Source organism: Diceros bicornis, chromosome 41, assembly GCF_020826845.1.
Source record: "Diceros bicornis minor isolate mBicDic1 chromosome 41, mDicBic1.mat.cur, whole genome shotgun sequence".
In the NCBI taxonomy this organism is placed as follows: Eukaryota; Metazoa; Chordata; class Mammalia; order Perissodactyla; family Rhinocerotidae; genus Diceros; species Diceros bicornis.
Window position 1 is genome coordinate 2534896 of NC_080780.1, and position 21599 is coordinate 2556494.

Sequence of the window (21599 nt, forward strand, 5' to 3'; positions counted from 1 at the left end):
GATGACCTGCTAAATGAAATGCCTCTTGAAATGCTGATATTTGGGGGAACAGCCTTCAGACTAGCCCAGGAAGACCTCGGTATCAGGTCTCACTGCAGACAAGGTTGGAGACAAGGTCGTGCACCTCCCACGGGTGGAGGGGTGCACATTAGGGACCTAACCTGCAAGGAGAGAAGGCAAGGGGAAAGGCAGGAAAATCCCGGAGTCAGCCCTTTAGAATCAGTGTCTACACCCGGCATTCTGGGGCTCAGCCCAGTTGTACTGCAGCAACAAACACCCCAGAATGTCAGCATTCATCGTGGATCTGCAGAGGTGGATTCCTCTTTCCTCTGCGTGCCGGGTGCAGTTTAGTGAGGGGACCACGTCATTCTATCCCTTGGGGGTCAGACTGGTAGACACAAGCATCCTCAATCTTTGTGGCCCAGGGAGGGGGTGAGGGCTCTTGCCCAGAGGTGATGCGTGCGTCTCCCTTCCCGTGGCAGTGGCCAGGTGCGGCATGTGGGCTTGCGCAGTCCCCTTGGTCCTTGAGTGGAGGAAGCCAGAGAGTGGAGAATGTCAGGAAGGTCTGCCCCAGAGCCCTTGGTGGGGTGGAGGGAACTGCAGGTGCTCGGGCGTGGGGTCTGACTCCACCCCCCCTCACGCTTCACCCTCCTGACGCCGGGTGGGGCTCCTCTGGACATGTGTGCTCTGTGTGGCCTGATTGGCCTGGTCCACCCAAATCTCCACACTTGTCCTCGCTGCGGGGCAGCAGATCTATGTGGAGACGTGCACCATGGTTGATCCACCTGCTCGGCTGCTGCGTGTAGGTGAGCCATGTCTTACAGAGTATCTTATTCTTAAGTGAAAATAAATCATCAAAGGGATGCAGCATGGAGCAATTCAGCCCCAAAGTTAGAGACTAAGTTCTTCTATCCTGGGGGCTGACGACCCTGTGTCTCAGCCGCTCTGCGTGCTTGGGGAGGTTCGGTCTCTGCACTTCCCCAGAAGGAGGTGTGTTTTGTGTCAGTTCTCAGCCCGTGGATAGTCATGCTGTGGGGTGAGAATGCCTGAGGCGCTTGCCTGGGCCTGCACTGTGTGTGTTGAGCCCCCACAGACGTTTCCCCAACCGGAGCCAGTGCTGCTGCTGGACCGCCCTTGTGATCCTTACTGTGGCCACAGGACGCACTGTAGCAAAGACCATCGGGGAGGCTTGAGGAAACAGGTTTATTACTCACAGGTTCTGGAGGGTACACAGCACATCTAGGGCCACACAGCGAGCTTGCAGGTAGAGAGAGAGAGCACGGACCTGGTGTTCTGCCTTTGTTGGGGTCAAAGGTAGGGGCCTAGGATTTCTTGGTGAATTCACTCTTTATTGGTGAATAATTGGAAAGGAAAAGCAGGGTCATCGAGCAGTCAGTTGTCTAGGTCACCCAGGACTTCCTAAAAGGGGAACGTCGTGGTGGGCAGCTGGCTCCTTATCCAGCTGTGCAGCTAGTAGCTGTGTTGTGTGTTGATTCACGATGGATGTCTTCCAAATGGATGCCTTGGTAATCAAAAGCTAGTTGTCAGGCACTCGCACTACAAGGTGGTTTCCAGAGCTGGGTGTCCTCAGAGATGGGTGTGTGCAACCTGAAAGGCATGTGAGACAGCAGAGTGGGGTTTGGGAAGAAGCCATCTGTGATGATTAGTTTATGTGTCAACTTGACTGGATCATGAAGTGCCCAGGTGTTTGTCCAAACATTATCCTGGGTGTGTCTGGGGGGTTGTTTCTGGGTGAGATTAACAGTTGAATTGGTGGACTCAGTAAAGCAGATTGCCCCCTTCAGTGTAGTGGGCCTCATCCAATCAGTTGAAGGTCTGAGTAGAACAAAAGGTGGATGAAGGAGGATTCAGCCCCTACTGTCTGAGCTCAAGCTGGGACATCATCCTCTGCCACCAGTGCTCCCAGTTCCAGCCTTTGGGCTAGACTGAGCTACACCACTGGTTCTCTTGGGTCTTCCTGCAGGTGGCAGATGGTGGGACCTGTCAGCTCCATAATTGCGTGAGCCAATTCCTCATGATAAATCTCTTCCTATACATCTGTATATGTCCTACTGCTTCTTTTTCTCTGGAGAATCCTAAAGAATACAACATCAGAAGGTCTATATCTAGTGAGTGTTCTGAAAATTAAAAAGTGCACTTTCCTGATATTTGAAGAATGAGCTGGCCAGTGGTGGTCTGACTCCGGCCAGATGTCACTTCCAGGACAGAGTCAGGGATGTCACTTCCCAGGCAGAGTGAGGCCAGCACCACCCTTACTCGGTTGTTCATTTTTAGTGAGCATGTCCTTGATTCCAGGTGCCGGGTCAGGGGACTGCTGGTTTGGTGGGTTAGACTGAAAACCCCCACAGCCCTTTGCAGGGGTCACCATGAGAGTCACTATGTCACAGAGGCTCACTGGTCACCTGACATCAACATAGTGAGCAGTTGTCAATTAAGCTATTTTTTGTTTTGTTCTGTTCTGTTTACCAAAAGACAGCTGCTCTCAGGCTGCGAACACTTCTCAGAAGCCACGTAACTGTCAACAGATGCACCTGGTAAATAATTTCTGAAACGTAAGCTCCCATAATCTATCCCTTAAAGTCAGAGGTCAGATTTTTGACACGTGAGAAAGGAAATACCTTTTGAAAGAAACTATGCCATAGAGAGAACATTTTGAAAACATGTATTGATGTGTCTCTGTCATGTGATTTTGTTGGCAGGAATAATGTATGTCACCCACAACAACTCTTTCTTACCAATACTTAGAGTTTCCTGGGTGGTTGGAAAATCTTACAAAAAGAGAATTTCAGTGGATTTTATCTTATTTATTAAAAATATAACAGTACAACTCCTTCTGCTTAGTGTGTAAGAAGATAGGCATTTATCAGTCAAATTTCAACACAAAGCTTTTCTGTGGATGGATTAAAAAATAGATGATGATTTAGGAAGAGAGTTAATCTGATTGCTCATAAATCTAGGTAAATTGTAAATAAATTGAAATAAACTGAATTTAGAACCAGAACTTTTCATCACAAAGTGATAAAACAAGATTCTTTCTAAAAAGTTGAGGCATATTCAGTACATTTCTTTTATTAAAATATTATTAACATTAACAGTATTTTGGAGAGAGCAAAATTTTTATGCCATTAATAAATATAAAACTGTTAGATTCACTGCAGTCCTGACATTTTTCGTGGAAATAGAACAAAGAATACTAAAATTTATACAGAATAACAAAAGACCCCCAATAGCCAAAGCAATCCTGAGAAAAAAGAACAAAGCTGGAGGTATCACACTCCCTGACTTCAAAATGTACTACAAAGCTATAGTAATCAAAATAACATGGTACTGGCACAAAAACAGACACATAGATCCATGGAACAGAATTGAATGCCCAGAAATAAACCCACACATCTATGGACAGCTAATCTTCAACAAAGGAGGCAAGAACATACAATGGAGAACATACAATGATGAAGTCTCTTCAATAAATGGTGCTGGGAAAACTGGACAGCCACATGCAAAAGAATGAAAGTAGACTGTTATCTTATCCCACTTACACAAAAACTAACTCAAAATGAGTTAAAGACTTGAAGGTAAGACCTGAAACCATAAAACTCCTAGAAGAAAACAGAGAAAGTGTGCTCTTTGACATTGTTCTTAGCAGTATCTTTTCGAATACTGTCTCTCCTCAGGCAAGGGAAACAAAAGAAAAAATAAACAAATGGGACTACATCAGACTAAAAATCTTCTGCACAGCAAAGGAAACCATCAACAAAATGAAAAGACAACCCACCAGGTGGGAGAAAATATTTGCAAATCACATAACAAGAGGTTAATTTCCAAAATATGTAAAGAACTCATACAACTCAACAACAACAAAATGAACAAACTGATCAAAAAGTGGGCAGAGGATCTGAACAGACATTTTTCCAAAGAAGATACACAGATGGCCAACAGGCACATGAAAAGATGTTCAACATCACTACTTATTAGGGAAATGCAAATCAAAACTACAGTTAGATACCACCTCACGCCCATCAGAATGGCTATAATTAACAAGATAAGAAATAACAACTGTTGGAGAAGATGTGGAGAAAAGGGAACCCTCATACACTACTGGTGAGAATGCAAACTGGTGCAGCCACTATGGAAAACATTATGGAGATTTCTCAAAAAATTAAAACTAGAAATACCATATGATCCAGGTATTCCACTTCTGGGCATTTATCCAAAGAACACAAAAACACTAATTCAAAAAGATGTATGCACCCCTATGTTCATGGCAGCATTATTCACAATAGCCAAGACATGGAACCAACCCTTGTGCCCATCAACAGATGAATGGATAAAGGAGATGTGACATATGTATATACAATGGAATACTGCTCAGCCATAACAAAAAGACAAAATTGTGCTATTTGCAACAACGTGGATGGACCTTGAGGGTATTATGCTGAGTGGAATAAGTCAGACAGAGAAAGACAAACACCGTATGATTTCACTCATATGTGGAAGATAGATAAACACATGGATGAGGAGAACAGATTGGTGGTTATCAAAGGAGAAGGGAGGGGGGAGGGGGAAAGGGGTAAAGGGACGTGTATGTATGGTGACAGATAAAAACTGGACTGTTGGTGATGAACATGATGCAGTCTATATAGAAACTGAAATGTAGTGATGTACACTTGGAATTGACACAATGTTGTATGCCAATATGACCTCAACAAAACAATTAAAATAAATTAAATAAATAAATAAATATAAAACTGTTATTTTAAAAATACTATTTACTTCCTCTTTATCTTGTCCTTCAAAAAACTTTCTTTTGTGTAAGTGAGCGCACACGTGTTAGCAGGTAATTGGCTATATGTGTCATGGAGAGCTCCCTGGCTCCCTTCTGATCCTTTCCTCTTCCCAACCACTGTATCTGCTGATCCACGTTGACCTTGCCCTCGGCTGCAGCCTCCCATCTGCAGAGCCCCTACTCGTCTGTGCAGGATCTTGTAGTTCCTGTGCTCCTTCTCTTGTGCTCACCTGCTGCTTCTGTCCCTGCCTTAAGGAGCAGGATGAAACCTCTTGTGTGGTCAGTCTCCTTGATAACTAATGGCCCCTGGGGACCTCCCGGGGTTGTTTTCCCAGAACATGTCCTGGAGGAGGCCGGGAGCCAGGGTCCCTCATCCTAGCCTCCCTGTCCCCAGTGCTCAAAGGCGTGCTCATGCCTGGCTTCTGCGGCCGCCTGTGGGGATCTCCACTTCTCGCTTCTAACTGGTAGAATCACTACATGACATCAGCAGCTTGTAACCAGCCGGCTCAGCTGTTGTTGTTAGTAGAATGACACCACAAAGAGGAGCTGCTTTTCCAGGCTTACTAGGTGGCAAGCGCTCTCCTAACCCCTTGATAAGTAGGAATAGTGTCTCTAAAAATGGATATTTTATACTCATTTTATGTTGAGGAAACCAAAGCACGTCACCATCCACGAAGTGGGACACAAACCAGGCTCGCTGACCTCCAGGCCGCAGCTTTGATGGCCAGGCCACAGGCCACCAATGAGGCGTCCCTGCACCACTGTTATGACATTCAAGAGTCTGATGCCCCCGTAATGCTGACACACACCCAGAGATGTTCCCCAAGCTGAGCTCCTTTTACTGGTGGGGTTTGTGCCATGTGCGGAAGCCAGGGTGAGTGAACAACAGTGATCCCTGAGTGAACAATGGCGACCCTGATGGCTTCTGTGTCTGAGGGTTGGTGCCTGACCACGGGCTGTTGTTGGCACCTTGCCAGCAGTGCCTCGCGCCCTCACAGTGGCCAATGAGTGAGGCCAATGCTGTTGGTTTCATTGGTCTCTGCAAGGTCCAGGAGGTCAGAGGTTTGCCAGCTGGGACTCGGGCCGTGCCTGCTGTCTGCTCTGCCGAGTCCTCCTGGTGGGACCCACTGGCCTCTACCCCTGCTCTGGGGAGTCGGCACCGGGCTGAACTCCTTTTGGCGGTGGATCTGCCCCTACCCCAGGTCCCTGCAGCTTTCTATTTGTCTCGGCGCCAAGAGAGACTGAGTCCTGGTGAAGGGGGAGAGGTTCTAGAGCGAATAGGAGCTTGGGGAGGCGTGCGCTGCCTGGCTTTGGGCATTCTGAGTGAGCGAGGCAGGCGGCAGAGCCACTGGTGGTGCTCTGAGGGCACGTCGGAGGCCACCTGGGGGCTGGTGTGACCTGGGAGCAGGCATGTGCCTTGGAAAGAGCTGCTGTAGGCATCTGGTCCTCAGAAGGTAGCCAGGGGCAGACGCTGGAAACGGGGATGAAGCCTGCCATCGTCTGTCCTTTGAAAGTTCCAGCTGATTGGGGTGGTGACTTATCTAGAAAGTCATGGGTCCTCTGGGCGCTGTAGTGATCTGGTCAGTCTGCCTGGTGGGGGATGGAGAAGAGCCTGCGTGGGCCGTCAGCGCAGCTGGAGCTGTAGTGATCTGGTCAGTCTGCCTGGTGGGGGATGGAGAAGAGCCTGTGTGGGCCGTCAGCGCAGCTGGAGCTTAGTTTGGATGATTAGAAAGAAGCGCGTGTTAAAGGAGAACTGATTCATGAGTCTCTTTCAAGATGGTAAGGCAGACGTTATTCAGGATGGTTGTCATAGGTGCTGGGGCCACTGCAGCAGGGGAGAGAGATGGGGCTCAGCCCCGAATACAGCGTGGGCAAGTGGGGATTCATAGCCAAGGAGCAGGATGGGGGGTCAGTGAATGGAAAATTACTGAGAGGAGACATCAGGGGTGAGGGGGCTTCTGGCTAAACCAATCTAACAGGATTCTTGCTGAAGGCAGGCCGGGGTGATGAGACATCATCTGGGGGCGGCTGGGGGATGAGGAACCCGATCAGACATCGGGGTGATCAGTTGTCAAGGATGGGGAGTCTGGTTAAGCTGACTACGCAGGGTTCTTGCTGAAATTGGACAGTGCAGAGATGCACATGGACGCCCCGCAGTCAGGGCCCGGTTGGGAAGAGGGTTCAGAGTCTGGTGCGGGAGAGAATCTGTCACGTGGGGGTTGAGTGAGCGAAGGCAACAGGAGTGGGTGGGGAGTGACTAACAGGGTCCACCGTCCCCAGGCAGAGGAGGAGCGAGACGACATGGAGCGAGTGAAGCTGGACAATAAGAGGATTCTCTTCAACCTCCTGCCGGCCCACGTCGCCCAGCACTTCCTCATGTCCAACCCCCGGAACATGGTGAGCATGCGGCCCGCATGGCACCTGCTTCCGGGCGCTGAGGCCTTGCAGGGCATCAAGTCTGGCGGGTCTGGCGGGGTCACAGGCCTGCAGCTGGAGATCCAACCCTGAGTGACCCTTCCATTACTTCTCTGCTTAAATTGCAGTGGCCGTTTCTGAACCCTCAGCCCACCTCAAGGGTGAGTGGGCCTCTCTGCCCACCCCCAAGGTCGGGTCAGGGCTGGGCCGCCAGGAGGCTCCTGGGACGTCGGGTAGACCAACGCCCCAGAATTAGTGTGTGCTCCCCTTTGAGCCCAGGAGAGAACACAGCACCCACATCTGTGAGGCAGGAGAGCAGCCTCAGTGCAGCCTGGGGGCTCAGAACTTCCTGACTGCCGTGTCCTGCTGAGCAAGCTCCTGATCCAGCACAGAGCAGGACTTACAAGTGCTGATTCAAAAGTAAAGAGGCTCCGGTCAGCTTTTTAGGTCCTAGGGGCACAACCCCCAGGTTCAGCTTGACCGACTTTGGCTTGAGGTAGCTTCCAGGACTCATTTTTCATCCAGCTGGTCCTTGGGGCCGAGCAGAGTGCATTGTTTTCCTAAAACCCTGTGTCCCTATCTGCACCCCCTCACCTTGCTGTGCACAAGAGCTGGACACTGGCTGCAGAGGGCTCTGCACCGACCTGTGAGCTGGATGACACCACAGGGTCCTAGAGCCCTCTGAGCCCCTCCTCCTCTGTACTGGGGGTCCCAGAGCCAGCCCTGAAGGCTGCTCCAGCCACTCTGACCCGACTTTTTGACCCGCAGGACCTCTACTATCAGTCGTACTCACAGGTAGGCGTCATGTTCGCCTCCATCCCCAACTTCAATGACTTCTACATCGAGCTGGACGGCAACAACATGGGGGTGGAGTGCCTGCGCCTCCTCAACGAGATCATCGCTGACTTTGACGAGGTAAGGGCCGCCTCGGCGTCCTGGCTCCCTCGGGACGGGGCAGGGCCGAGAACGACCCTCCTCCTAACCGAGTCCTGGATCCTGCTGGTGATACATCCCGTTCCCTACAATGGAATGGGGAGAAAGCACATCCATTTGTCTCCTTGAGAATCCCACCCACCGTGACAGTTGAGGAAGGGTCTTTGCCTTAGGATGGGGAGGAGGGCCGAGGGGCGGGCCCTGGGCTCCGCATGCTGGCGCTGGCACGTGTCCCCTACCTTGTAAATGCCGGGCTTGGGCTGGGCGGCCTCGTCTCCTGAATGGGCAGGTGACCAGTCCTGCTTCCCTCCCACTGGGACCTGTTCTCTTGGCTGATGGTGAACTTGGCTGCTGGAGGGTGGGGATGTGGTCTTCACGTTCCCCTTGGCTCCTCTTTCAAACGCCTTCACCCACTCCCCTCAGGCCTGCATTTCTCAGTTCAGCCCCAGATCTTGTCTCATGCCCACTTCAAAGAAGACATATTGCTTTCCAGAATGTGCTGCTCCGTTCTGTGGTTGCTCCTAGTGGGTGATCGCTGCGGTGACTTGTCTAAAATGTTATGTAACTTTTAACAGTTTTGTGTTTTAAACAAAGCTCATGGACAAAGACTTTTACAAGGACCTGGAGAAGATCAAGACCATTGGCAGCACCTATATGGCCGCGGTGGGACTGGCGCCCACAGCCGGAGCCAAGGTGAGTGCTGTCTAGGGGAGCTGTGCTCAGGGACTGGGTCCCAGCTCTGCCCCCAGCTGCCCTGGGAACCTGGACAGGTTCCTGGCTCGGGGCCCCGTTTGCCTTCTGCATTGGATTAGGGCAGCGGCCTGTGGGCTATCTTGTCAGTGACCGGTTCTCTCCAGACACAATCTCCTATGGACAGTCAACACAAGGGCCAGTCACATGGGCATCCTCTATCCCCACCAACCCCACCCTGCTGGCCACACCCCAATCCTGCCAGCCTGGCGTCACTGAGTATTCCCCTTTCCTGATGCAAAACTGTGAATAAAGTCCTCAGGTTGCCCCTAAAAGAAAAGGCAGAAAAAGAGAGGAAGTTGTAAAAAAATATGTAATGAATGGAAAAGTTATAAATATGGTAGATACTAATCCAACTGTATCGATAACTGTTTGAGATGTGAATGGTAAATACACCAATTAAAAGACAGAGACAGATAGAGTGGCTAAAAAACAAGACCCAACTAGGTTTTCTGCAAGAAACACACTTTAAATATAAAGACACAGATACATTAAAAATAAAAGGATGAAGAAAGGGATATGATGCTAGCACTAATAAATAAAATTCACATAGCGATCTTAATTTCAGACAAAGCAAACTTCAGGTTAAGGAAAATTATCATAGATAAAGAAGGGCATTACACAGTGATAAAGGTGTCAGTTCTCCAAGAAGACATAACAATCTGTAATGTTTATGTACTTAATAACAGAGCATCAAAGTATGTGAGGTGAAAACTGATAGAACTGCAAGGAGAAATAGATGAATCCACTACTATAGTTGGACACTTCAACACCCCTCTCTCAGTAATTGGTAGATCCAACGGGCTGAAAATCAGTAAAGATAGTTGAAAATTGAACAGCACCCTCAATCAACTGGATATAATAGACTCTATAGAAAGTCCATCAACAACTGCAGAACATACTTCTTCTGAAGCTCAGATGGATCATTTACCAAGCTAGACCACATTCTGGGCCATAAAACACACCTTAACAAATTTAAAAGAATGTTCTCAGGCTAGAATGGGATGAAATTAGAAATCAGTAATAGGAAATAATTGGAAAATTCCAAAGTATTTGGAGATTAAGCAACATACTTCTAAATGACACCGGGGTCAAAGATGAAGTCTCAAGAGGAATTTAAAAAATACTTTGAACTAAATAAAATAAAAATGCAGTTTGTCAAAATTTTTGGGGTGTGGCAAAAGCAGTGCTTAAAGAGAAATTTATATCATTGAATTCATATACAGACACACCTTGGCGATACTGCAGGTTTGGTTCCAGACCATTGCAATAAAGTGAATATTGCAATATAGTGAGTCACACAAGTTTTTCAGTTTTCCAGTGCAGATAAAGGTTATGTTTGCACTGTACTATAGTCTAAGTGTGCAATAGCATTATGTCTAAAAAACAATGTACATACCTTAATTAACAAATACTTTATTGCTAAAAAATGCTAACCATCATCTGAGCCTTCAGCGAGTCTTGATCTTTTCGCGGGTGGAGGGTCTTGTAAAAAGTGCAGTATCTGCGAAGCTCAGTAAAGTGAGGTGCAATAACACAAGGTATGCCTGTGGTAGAAAAGAATAACAATACAAAATCAATACTCTAAGCGTTCACCTTGGGAAACTAGAGAAAGAAGAGCAGTGTAAACCCAAAGCAAGCAGAAGAAAAAATAATAAAATTAGAGCAGAACTCAATGAAACTGAAAACAGGTAAGCAGTAAAGAAAATCAATGAAATCAAAAGCTGGCTCTTTGAGAAGAGCAATAAAATTGATAATCTCTAGCCATGCTAGCCAAGAAAAAAAGAGAAAACACAAACTACTAATATGAGAAATGAAAGAGGGGCCATTTGTACTGAACTGATGGACATTAAAAAGATAATAAAAGTATATTATGAATAACTATATGCCCACAAATTTGATAACTTAGATTGCTTGAAAGACACAATCTACTAAAACTCACACAAGGGGAAATAAATAATCTTAATAGACATATAGCTGTTAAAGAAATTGAATCAATAGTTAATAACCTTCCAAAGCAGAAAGCACTGCCCAGATGGGTTCACTGGTGAACTCCACTGAACATTTAGGGAAGAAATTATACTGATTTTCTAAAATTTCTCCCAGAATATCGAAGTAGAGGAAATACATCCTAACTCATTCTGTGAGTACAGCATTACAATAATAACAAAACCAGATAAAGAAATTACAAGAAAAGAAAATTACAGGCCAGTATTTCTCATGAATATAGATGTATAAATCCCCAATAAATATTAGCCAGTTGAATCCAACAATGTATGAAGAGAATTATGCACCACAAACAAGTTGGATTTACTCCAGATATGCACGGCTGGCTCAATATTTCAAGATGAATTAATGAAATTCCCCAAATCGACGGGATAAAGAAGAGAAATCATATGATCATAGCAATTGATGCAGAAAAATCGTTTGACAACATCCAACATCCATTCCTGATTTAAAAAAAAAAAGCTCTCAGCAAACTCTAGGAATAGAGGGAAACTTTCTCAACTCGATAAAGAACATCCTCAAAAACGCTGTAGCTTAACATCATACTTAATTATGAGAAAAAAAATGCCTCCCGCTAAGATGAGGAGCAGGGCAGGATGCCCCCCTCACTGCTGCTATTCGGCATTCATACTGGAAGTCTTAGTTAATGCAGTAAGACAAGAAAAGGAAATAAAAGGTATACAGATGGGAAGGAAGAACTAAAACTATCTTTGTTCACAGATGACATGATTGTCTTTGTAGATAATAAAAAAGAATCAACAAAATAGTTATAATGAGCAGTTACGTCAAGGTTGCAGGATACAAGCTTAAAATACAAAAGTCAATTGCTTTCCTGTATACCAGCAATGAACAAGTGGAATTTGAAATTGGAAACACAATGCCATTTACATTAGCACTCCCCAAAATTAAATACTATGTACAAAATTAACAAAGTGTATACAATATCTCTATGAGGAAAACTATAAAACTCTGATGAAAGAAATCAAAGAAATATAAATAAGTGGAGAGATACTTAATGTTCCTGTATAGGAAGACTCAGTATTGTTAAGATGTCGGTTATTCCCAACTTGAGCTGAAGATTGAACACGATCTCAGTGAAAAGTCCAGCAGGTGATTTGTGATATGGACCGACTGCTCTGAGTTTACATGGAGAGGCAAAAGACGCAGAGTAGTTAGCAATTTAGCAGAAGCAGAACAAAGTTGGAGGGCTGCCACTACCCCACTTCAAGACTTACTGTAAAGCTGCAGTAATCAATGCAGCATAGTATTGGCAAGAGAATAGTCAAATAGATCAGTGGAACAGAATAGAGAGCCCAGAAATAGACTTACATAAATATAGTCAACTGATCTTTGACAAAAGGGCAAAGACAATACAACGGAGCAAAGGAGGTCTTCAGCAAATGGTGCTGGAACAACTGGACATCTCTGTTTTTTTAGAAATGAATCTGGATATAGCCCTTACACACTTCACAAAAATTAACTCGAAGTGGATCACTGACCTAAACGTAAAATGCAAAACTATAAAACATCTAAAAGATAACGTAGGAGAAAATCTAGGTGACCTTGGATTTGGTGATGAGTTTTTCTGTACAACACCAAAAGCACAATCCATGAAAAAAACATTGGTAAGTTGGATCTAATTAAATTTTAAAATTCTACTCTGTGAAATATACTATAATGAAAAGACAATCCATAGACCTGGAGAAAATCTTTGCAAACTATCTATCTAATAAAGAACTTGTATCTAAAATATACAAAGAACTCTTAAAACTCGAGAATAAGAAAACAAATAACCCAATGAAAAAGTGGGCAAAAGATCCAAACAGACACCTCACCGAAGAAGATATACAGATGGCAAATTAGCACATGAAAAATTGTTCTACATCGTATGTCATCAGGAAAATGCAAATGAAAACAGCAATGAGATACCACTACAAATCTATTAAAATGGCCAAAATCCAGAATTCTGACAACACCAAATGCTGACAAGGCTGGGGAATAACAGGAACTCTCATTCGTTGCTGGTGGGAATGCAAAATGGTGCAGCCACTTGGGAAGACAGTTGAGAGGTTTCCTATGAAACTAAACGTATTTTTACCGTACGATCCAGCTGTCCCCGTCCTTGTCATTTACCCAGAGGAGTTGAAAACTTACGTCCTGCACAAAAACCTGCGCACAGATGTTTATAGCAGCTTTATTCATAATTGCAAAAACCTGAAAGTAACCCAAGATGTCTTTCAGTAGGTGAATGGGTAAATAAACTGTTGTTCATCCAAACAATGGACTATTACTCAGTGCTAAAATGAAATGAGCTACCAAGCCACAAAAAGACATGTAGGAACCTTAAATGCATATTAGCAAGTGAAAGAAGCCAGTCTGAAAAGGCTACATACTGTATGATTCCAACCATATGACATTCTAGAAAAGGCAAAACTATGGAGACAGTGAAAGGATCAGGGGTTGAGAGGTGACTAGGTGGAGCGTGGGGGATTTGAGGAACAGTGAAACTATTCTGTGTTATACTACAGTTGTGGATACATGAAATTCTACGTTTGTCAAAACCCATAGGATGTACAATACACAGAGTGAACCTAATGTGAACTGTGGACTTTAGTTAATAATAATAATGAATCATTGTAGGTGCATCAGTAGTAACAAATGTACCACACCTAAAGCCAGGTATTAATAATGGGGGAAACTGTGTGGGGGGCAGTATATGGGAACTCTCTATACTATCCGCTCAATTTACCTGTAAACCTAAAACTGTTCTAAAAATATTGTCAGTTAATTTTTTTAAAAAACATTAGTTCCCCAACTTTGAGGACTAGTAAAATATCCCTAAATAAATAAAAATGAGACATTTTGGTATCATTAAAAAAAAATGTATGTTGTCATTGTTTCACAAAAGAGAGGATCTTTTAACACTACCAAACAATGAAAGATAGTTTCCATGTGAGGAAGGAGCCTTGGAACTGCTCCCTGACATGTGAACGCTTGTGCAAACCCACTGCACTGCACTTGTTTGCGTGTTTACCATGGGCCTCTGACAACGTTGTCCCAGCAGGGCTTGGGACATCTGGTCTCCCACTCACAGGAGCCACCCCCTAGTGCCTGCAGAAGGGTTCTGCTTGGGCTCAGACAGCCTTGGGGTGAGTCCAGTCTCTGCTCTCGGGAGCCAGGAGCCTTGGGCAGCACTGCCCCTCTATCTCAGGCTCCTACCTGTAGAATGGGATGATAAACGCACCGTAGCATGTGGAGTGCTATAGAGTGCCACACAATCCCTGTTGTAGACCATCCAAGCCAGCCCCAGCTGGGCACAGAGAGTGCCTACAGTCAGCAGGGCTGCTGTGTTGTTGATGTGGGATTAAGTCCCTGATCCCACTAGTACAGGCTGTCCCCCGGGGCAGGTCACCTGCTGAGTGTCCCTGGCCACCTCTGCCCTTGCACCCTCCAAACGTAATAATGCGTGTCTTCTCACATCCAGGCTAAGAAGTGCATCTCCTCCCACCTCAGCACGCTGGCGGATTTTGCCATTGAGATGTTCGACGTCCTGGATGAGATCAACTACCAGTCTTACAACGACTTCGTGCTCCGTGTCGGTACGTGGCTCCAAGCCGTCCCATCGCTTGGGCGAGTGTGCTGACACTCTTCCTGCACCCACCCTGGAGGCTGGTGGCCTGGGCCATCTCCCTAAGAGTGGGGGCCAGCGGGCGAGGTCCCCTGGTCTTGCAGGAAGGAGAGTGGTGCCACCCGGATGAGTGCTTGGGGACGCAGGGACAGCTGCCTCTGAAAGCTGGGCGTCAGTGGCTTAGGACCTGGGAGAGTTGTTGTCCAGCTCACAAAACACATGGGAAATCTGTTGTCATAGAGACTTTCATATGCACCTCTGAGTCCATACACAACTGGAGAAAAAGGCTCCGAAAATGGTTGTTGATGGTTGTTTTACAATTCAAACGTTTAGTGGCCTTCAGAGCAGACCTGAGAGCTGTGTTGGAGCATGAGGGTGGGAGTGGGTGGAGTTCGGATGTGCTTAGACGTGAGCTCTGTTGTGGGCCTGGTACTGGCCTGAGGGATGTGCCTTACCCCCAGCCTTCAAGCCTCCTCCTCTGGGCCAGGGACTCTGATTACTAGATGTGGTGACGTGACAGGAAAGAGATCTAAGGCTCCATTGGGGAAATTCTATTTCTCGCTCTGCTATGGGGACATGGCAGGTGAGCCCGGCCTTTGTGCCGGGAGGGCTGGTCACACAGGGATCTGGATGCTGGCTCAGTCTCGTCCACATGGTCTGGGGCATCCAGGTTGGCTGGGGCTGCTCTCCACATCCCACCAGCCAACGAGGAGTTGGCCCCTTTGGGGCTTCTCTTCGGTTCCTTGGTCCACCTGGCCCACAGCAGAGCTCTCCCCAGCTCATACCATCAAGTTCCACCCGGCACGCTCCTCTTGCACCCACCTACACCCTATTGCCCAGGCTTTGGGGGACCGAGTAGGCCAGTGGCTGAAATGTTACTAACATCCTTGGCTAAGCTCAGACAAATCAACGCACGAGTATAGAATGGGAAGATATGGCGTGGCCTTAGCCCCAGCCAGGAAGCCCCAGTTGCTGACACAGCTGCAGAGGCGATTCGGGGCACCCAGGCCTCGTGGGCCTCTCTAGGCCAGTCGGACTCTGAGCCACGTAAAGAGAAGGGGGCCTCCATTCCCCCCTTCAGAGTGTCCTGAAATACTGTGATCAGTTCTGGCTCCCCCACCCTAAGAGTCCATGGGGTCCCATCCAGTGAAACAGAAGCCGTGGTTCTTTCTGGAAAAGGGAGCTGCGGTGGGGGACACACTGTGGTCCTACAGACTGAAGGTCAGCCTTCTTAGTGGCAGGACTCAGCATGGGGTCACTGTTCCAGGAAATGGAACTCTTGCTTGGGATCAGGATGGTGCCGCGCCGGGGGGGCGGTGTGCAAGCAGGGGCTGGGAGCCACCTCCCGCGATGTGGTGGGTCCCTGCTTTAGGAAGGGGCATTGCGCTAGGTGACCCCAGGAATCCATGACCCCACAAGGGGCAGCTCCTGCCCTCGGGAGCTCTCCTCACTAACGACACCATGCCCTGGCTGTTTTTCAGGCATCAACGTTGGCCCCGTGGTGGCCGGGGTGATTGGGGCTCGCAGGCCGCAGTATGACATCTGGGGAAACACTGTCAACGTGGCCAGTCGGATGGACAGCACCGGGGTCCAGGGAAGAATCCAGGTCAGCACTCAGGAGTCCCCAGGCGCAGGCACCCATCCTGTAGGCTGGAGACTGAGGTGGAGAGGGAAGGGCCGGTGGGGACAGGATTGGGCCGGACTCCCAGCTCCGCAGACGCACCTGCCCCCTTTCCTGCCTTTTCTGGGTAGGGACACAAAGCCACCGCGTGGTGCAGTGTGTCTGTAGCATGCAGGGCGGGCCAGAGCCCAGCGGCTGTATTTGCTGTTTGGTTTGCCGTGGGGTCCTGGGGGTTGTGCTGTTGAGGGTCATGGTGAGTGACAGGGTCCCAGTCGGCCTGGCTGCTCCAGCCCCTCCATGCACCCCCAGGACCCTGCCTACCTGCCCGGCTGCCTGAGGTGGGAAAGGGGCTTCCTCAGGTATTTAAAGAGCAGGGTGCCGTGGGTCCCCCTGATCTGGGAACCTGTGAGCAGCTTGCATGGAATGAGCCTGGTGCCGTGACATCAGCTAAGAGACATCCAGAGATTGAGAAGACAGTGGCTGCTGCTTTTTGTCGGAAGGTGGCAGTGTGATCCGGCTCTTGGGATTTCCCTTAGAACACACGTGAAACTGGGCCTGCCGGCCACCCTGCCTGGGCACTGCAGGCCTCTGGGAGCCTTGGAGGGAAGGAGCCTGTCCATGTGTGTGGCTGCAGCTGGCCTCTGGGGACCTGTGGGGATGGGGCCATGAACGCAGGGCATTCAGAGAACAGGGGCACTTCCCTCCTGCTGTGGCCAGGCCACGGGGCGGCTTGTCTGGGCCTCCATGCCCAGTGCTGGCCACCACCACGTTGTGTTAGCACTGGTCCTTCCACACTACCATAAAGTCTCACTCAGTCCTCTGCAGACCCTGTGAGATATATGCATTCACCCCAGGTTTTTAAAATTTTTTAATTTTATTGAGGTCACATTGGTTCATAACATCATGTCAGTTTCAGGTGTACATCATTTTATTTCAACTTCTGTATAGACTGCATCGTGTTGACCACCAAAACTCTAGTTTCCATCCGTCACCATACACGTATGCCCCTTTACCCCTTTCATCCTTCCCCCACCCCCTTCCCTCTGGTAACCATCAATCTGTTCTCTGTATCTATGCGTTAGTTTGTTTGCTTATCTTCTGCATATGAGTGAAGTCATATGGTAATTGTCTTTCTCCATCTAACTTATTTCGCTTAGCATAATACCCTGAAGGTCCATCCATGTTGTCGCAAATAGCACAATTTTGTCTTTTTTTTATGGCTGAACAGTATTCCATTGTATATATATATGTCACATCTCCTTTATCCATTCGTCTGTTGATGGGCACGTGGGTTGTTTCCATGTCTTGGCTATTGTGAATAATGCTGCCATGAACATAGGGGTGCATACATCTTTTTGAATTAGTGTTTTTGTGTTCTTTGGATAAATGCCCAGAAGTGGAATATCTGGATCATATGGTATTTCTAGTTTTAATTTTTTGAGAAATCTCCATACTGTTTTCCATAGTGGCTGTTCCAGTTTGCATTCCCACCAGTAGTGTATGAGGGTTCCCTTTTCTCCACATCTTCTCCAACAGTTGTTATTTCTTATCTTGTTAATTATAGCCATTCTGGTGGGCATAAGGTGGTATCTAATTGTAGTTTTGATTTGCGTTTCCCTAATAAGTAGTGACGTTGAACATCTTTTCATGTGCCTGTTGGTCATCTCTATATTGTCGGGAAAGAGGGAGAATCCCCCTCTGCCCTTTCCCTTGAGGTTCTTATGGCTGGCCAAATAATTAAAAGACAGGTTAGGAGGAGAAAATATTACCAAGTTTAATAACATGTATACGTGGGAGAAACCAGGGAAACTGAGTTTCTCAACACAGTAGCAGCAATTCTCATCTTAAATACCATCTTCAGCTAAAGACAAAGGAGGATGTTGTGGGTGGGGAGGGAGACAGAAGGGAGACAGAAATTACAGTAATCAGGAGTATGCAGATTTAAGGCCTCATGCTCCACACTGATAAGTTTCTAGAGAGGCCATCCCTCCTACCCCCCAGGACAGAGAGGGAGATACCTCTACAAATGGAGATTTCCCTTATAAATGTAAATGTTTGTCTGGCAACTCTTTACAGGGCCACCTAGAGAATGTGGCCAGAGAGAGACAGAATTTTTGATAAGATGGGCTTGTTGGTGCCTTTCCTATTGTAACATCTATTTTACATTATATTACAGCCATCCTATGATAGTAACTCCTTCCTGAAACAGGCTTTCTACGTTAAATTTTTTAGGCAGTTTGGGGGAGGTCAGATGTCTGTCAGAGAAGATAATCAAGGTAAAGAGATATATTTCAGGGTCACCAATTTTTGATCTCCCACAATATCTTCTTTGGAAAAATGTCTGTTCATATCCTTTGCCCATTTTTTGATCAGGTTGGTTTTTTTTCTTATTTAGTTGTATGAGTTCTTTATATATTTTGGAAATTAACCCCTTATTGGCTATGTGATTTACAAATACTTTCTCCCAGTTGCTAGGTTGTCTTTTCATTTTATTGATGGTTTCTTTTGCCTTGCAGAAGCTTTTTAGTTTGATGTAGTCCCATTTGTTTATTTTTTCTTTTGTTTCCCTTGCCTGAGGAGACATGATATTCAAAAAGATACTGCTGAGACTAATGTCAAAGAGCATACTGCCTCTGTTTTCTTCTAGTAGTTTTATGGTTTCAGATCTTACCTTCAAGTCTTTAATCCATTTTGAGTTAATTTTTGTGTATGGTGTAAGATAGAGGTCTACTTTCATTCCTTTGCATGTGGCTGTCCAGTTTTCCCAACATCATTTATTGAAGAGACTTTCCTTTCTCCATTGTATGTTCTTGGCTCCTTGTTGAAAATTAGCTGTCCATAGATGTATGGGTTTATTTCTCAGGCTTTCAGTTCTGTTCCATGGGTCTGTGTGTCTGTTTTTGTGCCAGTACCATGCTATTTTGATTACTATAGCTTTGTAGCATATTTTGAGATCAGGGAGTGTGATACCTCCAGCTTTGTTCTTTTTCTCAGGATTGCTTTGGCTATTGGGGGTCTTTTGTTGTTTGAATAAATTTTAGGGTTCTTTATTCTATTTCATGGAAAATGTCATTGGGATTCTAATTGGGATTGCATTGAATCTGTACATTGCTTTAGGTAATATGGACGTTTTAACTATGTTCATTCTTCCAATCAATGAGCACGGAATATCTTTCCATTTCTTTATGTCTTCTTCAGTTTCTTTCAATAATGTCTTATGATTTTCAGTGTATAGGTCTTTCATCTCCTTGGTAAAATTTATTCCTAGGTATTTTATTCTTTTTGTTGAGATTATCCATGGGATTGTATTCTTGATTTCTCTTTCTTCTAGTTTGTTGTTAGTGTATAGAAATGCAACTGACTTTTGTATGTTGATTTTGTACTATGCAAATTTACTGTATTTATTAATTATTTCTAATAGCTTTTTGCTGGGTTCTTTAGAGTTTTCTATATATAGAATCATGTCATCCATAAATAGTGACAATTTTATTTCTTCCTTTCCAATTTGGATCCCTTTTATTTCTTTTTCTTGCCTCATTGCTCTGGCTAGGACTGCCAATACTATGTTGAATAAGAGTGGCAAGAGTGGGCATCCTTGTCTTGTTCCTGTTCTTAGAGGGATAGCTTTCAGTTTTTCACCATTGAGTATGATGTTGGCTGTGGGTTTTGAAAAGCTATAGGCCAACAAGTTGGATAACCTGGAAGAAATGGATAAATTCTTAGAATCATACAACCTCCTGAAACTGAATCAAGAAGAAATAGAGACTCTGAATAGACTAGTCAGTAGTAAGAAGATTGAAACAGTAATTAAAAACCTCCCAAAAAACAAAAGTCCAGGACCAGATGGCTTCTCTGGTGAATTCTACCAAACATTCAAAGAAGATTTAATACCTATCCTTCTCAAACTCTTCCAAAAAAATTGGAGAGGACGGGATGCTTCCTAACTCATTTTACAAAGCCTACATTATCCTGATAACAAAACCAGACAAAGACAACACAAGAAAGGAAAATTACAGGCCAATATTGCTGATGAATATGGGTGCAAAAATCCTCAACAAAATATTAGCAAATCAAACACGATAATACATTAAAAGGATGATACACCACGATCAAGTGGGATTTATTCCAGAGACACAGGGATGGTTCAGTATCTGCAAATCAATCAATGTGATAAACCACGTTAACAAAATAAAGGATAAAAATCACACATTATCTTCTCAATAGATGCAGAAAAACCTTTGACAAAATTCAACATCCGTTTATGATAAAAACTCTCAATAAAATGGGTATAGAAGGAAAGTACCTCAACATAATGGAGGCCATAGATGAAAAACACCCCAGGTTTTGAGAAAGGCACCGAGACGCAGTCACCTGCAGGACATGGTGCAGATGAGAAGGTTGTCAGCCTGGGGCTCCCCGCGTCCTGACTTCAGTTCACGTGCCCACACCCAGCATTTGTTGGTGGGTCCTTTGGATTCTTCAGTTGAAAAGACAGGGAGACCAAACTCTTCACAGCACACTCCTGCTGCTCAGAACTTAGGCAGGGTCTCCTCACAGCATCTGTGCATGTCTGCATCTTTTTTTAAAACTTCTTTTATTGTGGTGAAATATATATAACGTGAAGTTGACCGTCTTAGCTATTTTTCAGTGCACAGCTCAGTGGTGTGAATGTATCCACAGTGTCCTGTTGCTGTCACCGCCGGCCGTCCCAGGATGTCATGCTCCTTTTCCAATATGATCCTTCACCCATGCTCCTCGAAGCCTTCCCCAGGAGCTCGTTATGCCCCAGGGGATGCTAGCAGAAGCCCCATCCACTCTCCGGCCTGTCCACTGTCCCAAGTCAACATCTCATTTCTAAGTTTCTGAAATTAGATCTGAGTCAGCCACACCCCTGCTCAGAACTGTCTCTGTCCCCTCAGCCCCTGGGCAGGCCATTTCCCTGTGGCCTCCTCTTCCCACTGGGCCTGCCCCCGCTGCTGGGCTGCCCCAAGATGTTGCCCACTTGGGGCATCTGTCCCCTGTGCCTGCTCTATCTGTCCTCCCTTCCATGCTCAAGCCTGTTGGCGCCACACTTTGGGGTCACCCTTCCTTGGCCCGGCCCCTGGATGACGGGGCTGCTTACCCCCACCCCCGCCAGTGGGCAGGGTCACTGCGTGGAGCTCAGAGCAGATCCGCAGGGAGAACCACAGCCCTGTGTGCCACCAGCACTGCCAGGTCCTAATGTCTCACCCAAGTACTCACCTTGTGGGGTCCCCTCTGGGTGGCTTGCCTGGGCCCCAGCAAGCCCTGTGACCCCCTTCAGGGATGCCAAGGGGCTCTCTCAAGGCTACTCCCAGCTGTGGGGGCAGAATTCTTCCCATGCCCCTCATGGTCACCTCCCAGAACATCTGTGTCTGGACTCCCTACAGGGCGACGTGTCCTGCTGTCTGCAGTGAGCC

General features: G+C 46.4%; 1 protein-coding gene across 4 annotated transcripts in view; it reads left to right on the plus strand.

Moving 5' to 3' along the window:
* Nucleotides 1-21599, plus strand: part of ADCY1 (adenylate cyclase 1) — a 153225-nt gene that overhangs the window by 123207 nt on the left and 8419 nt on the right. For 3 of the 4 annotated variants that reach the window (XM_058534764.1, XM_058534765.1, XM_058534766.1), the window contains 5 exons: nt 7088-7204; nt 7991-8137; nt 8750-8848; nt 14397-14511; nt 16022-16146. In XM_058534764.1, coding sequence (XP_058390747.1) covers nt 7088-7204; nt 7991-8137; nt 8750-8848; nt 14397-14511; nt 16022-16146 — 603 coding nt within the window. Of the gene's footprint in view, nt 1-7087; nt 7205-7990; nt 8138-8730; nt 8849-14396; nt 14512-16021; nt 16147-21599 lie in introns of those variants that run through there. The other variant, XM_058534768.1, reaches the window with a different exon arrangement.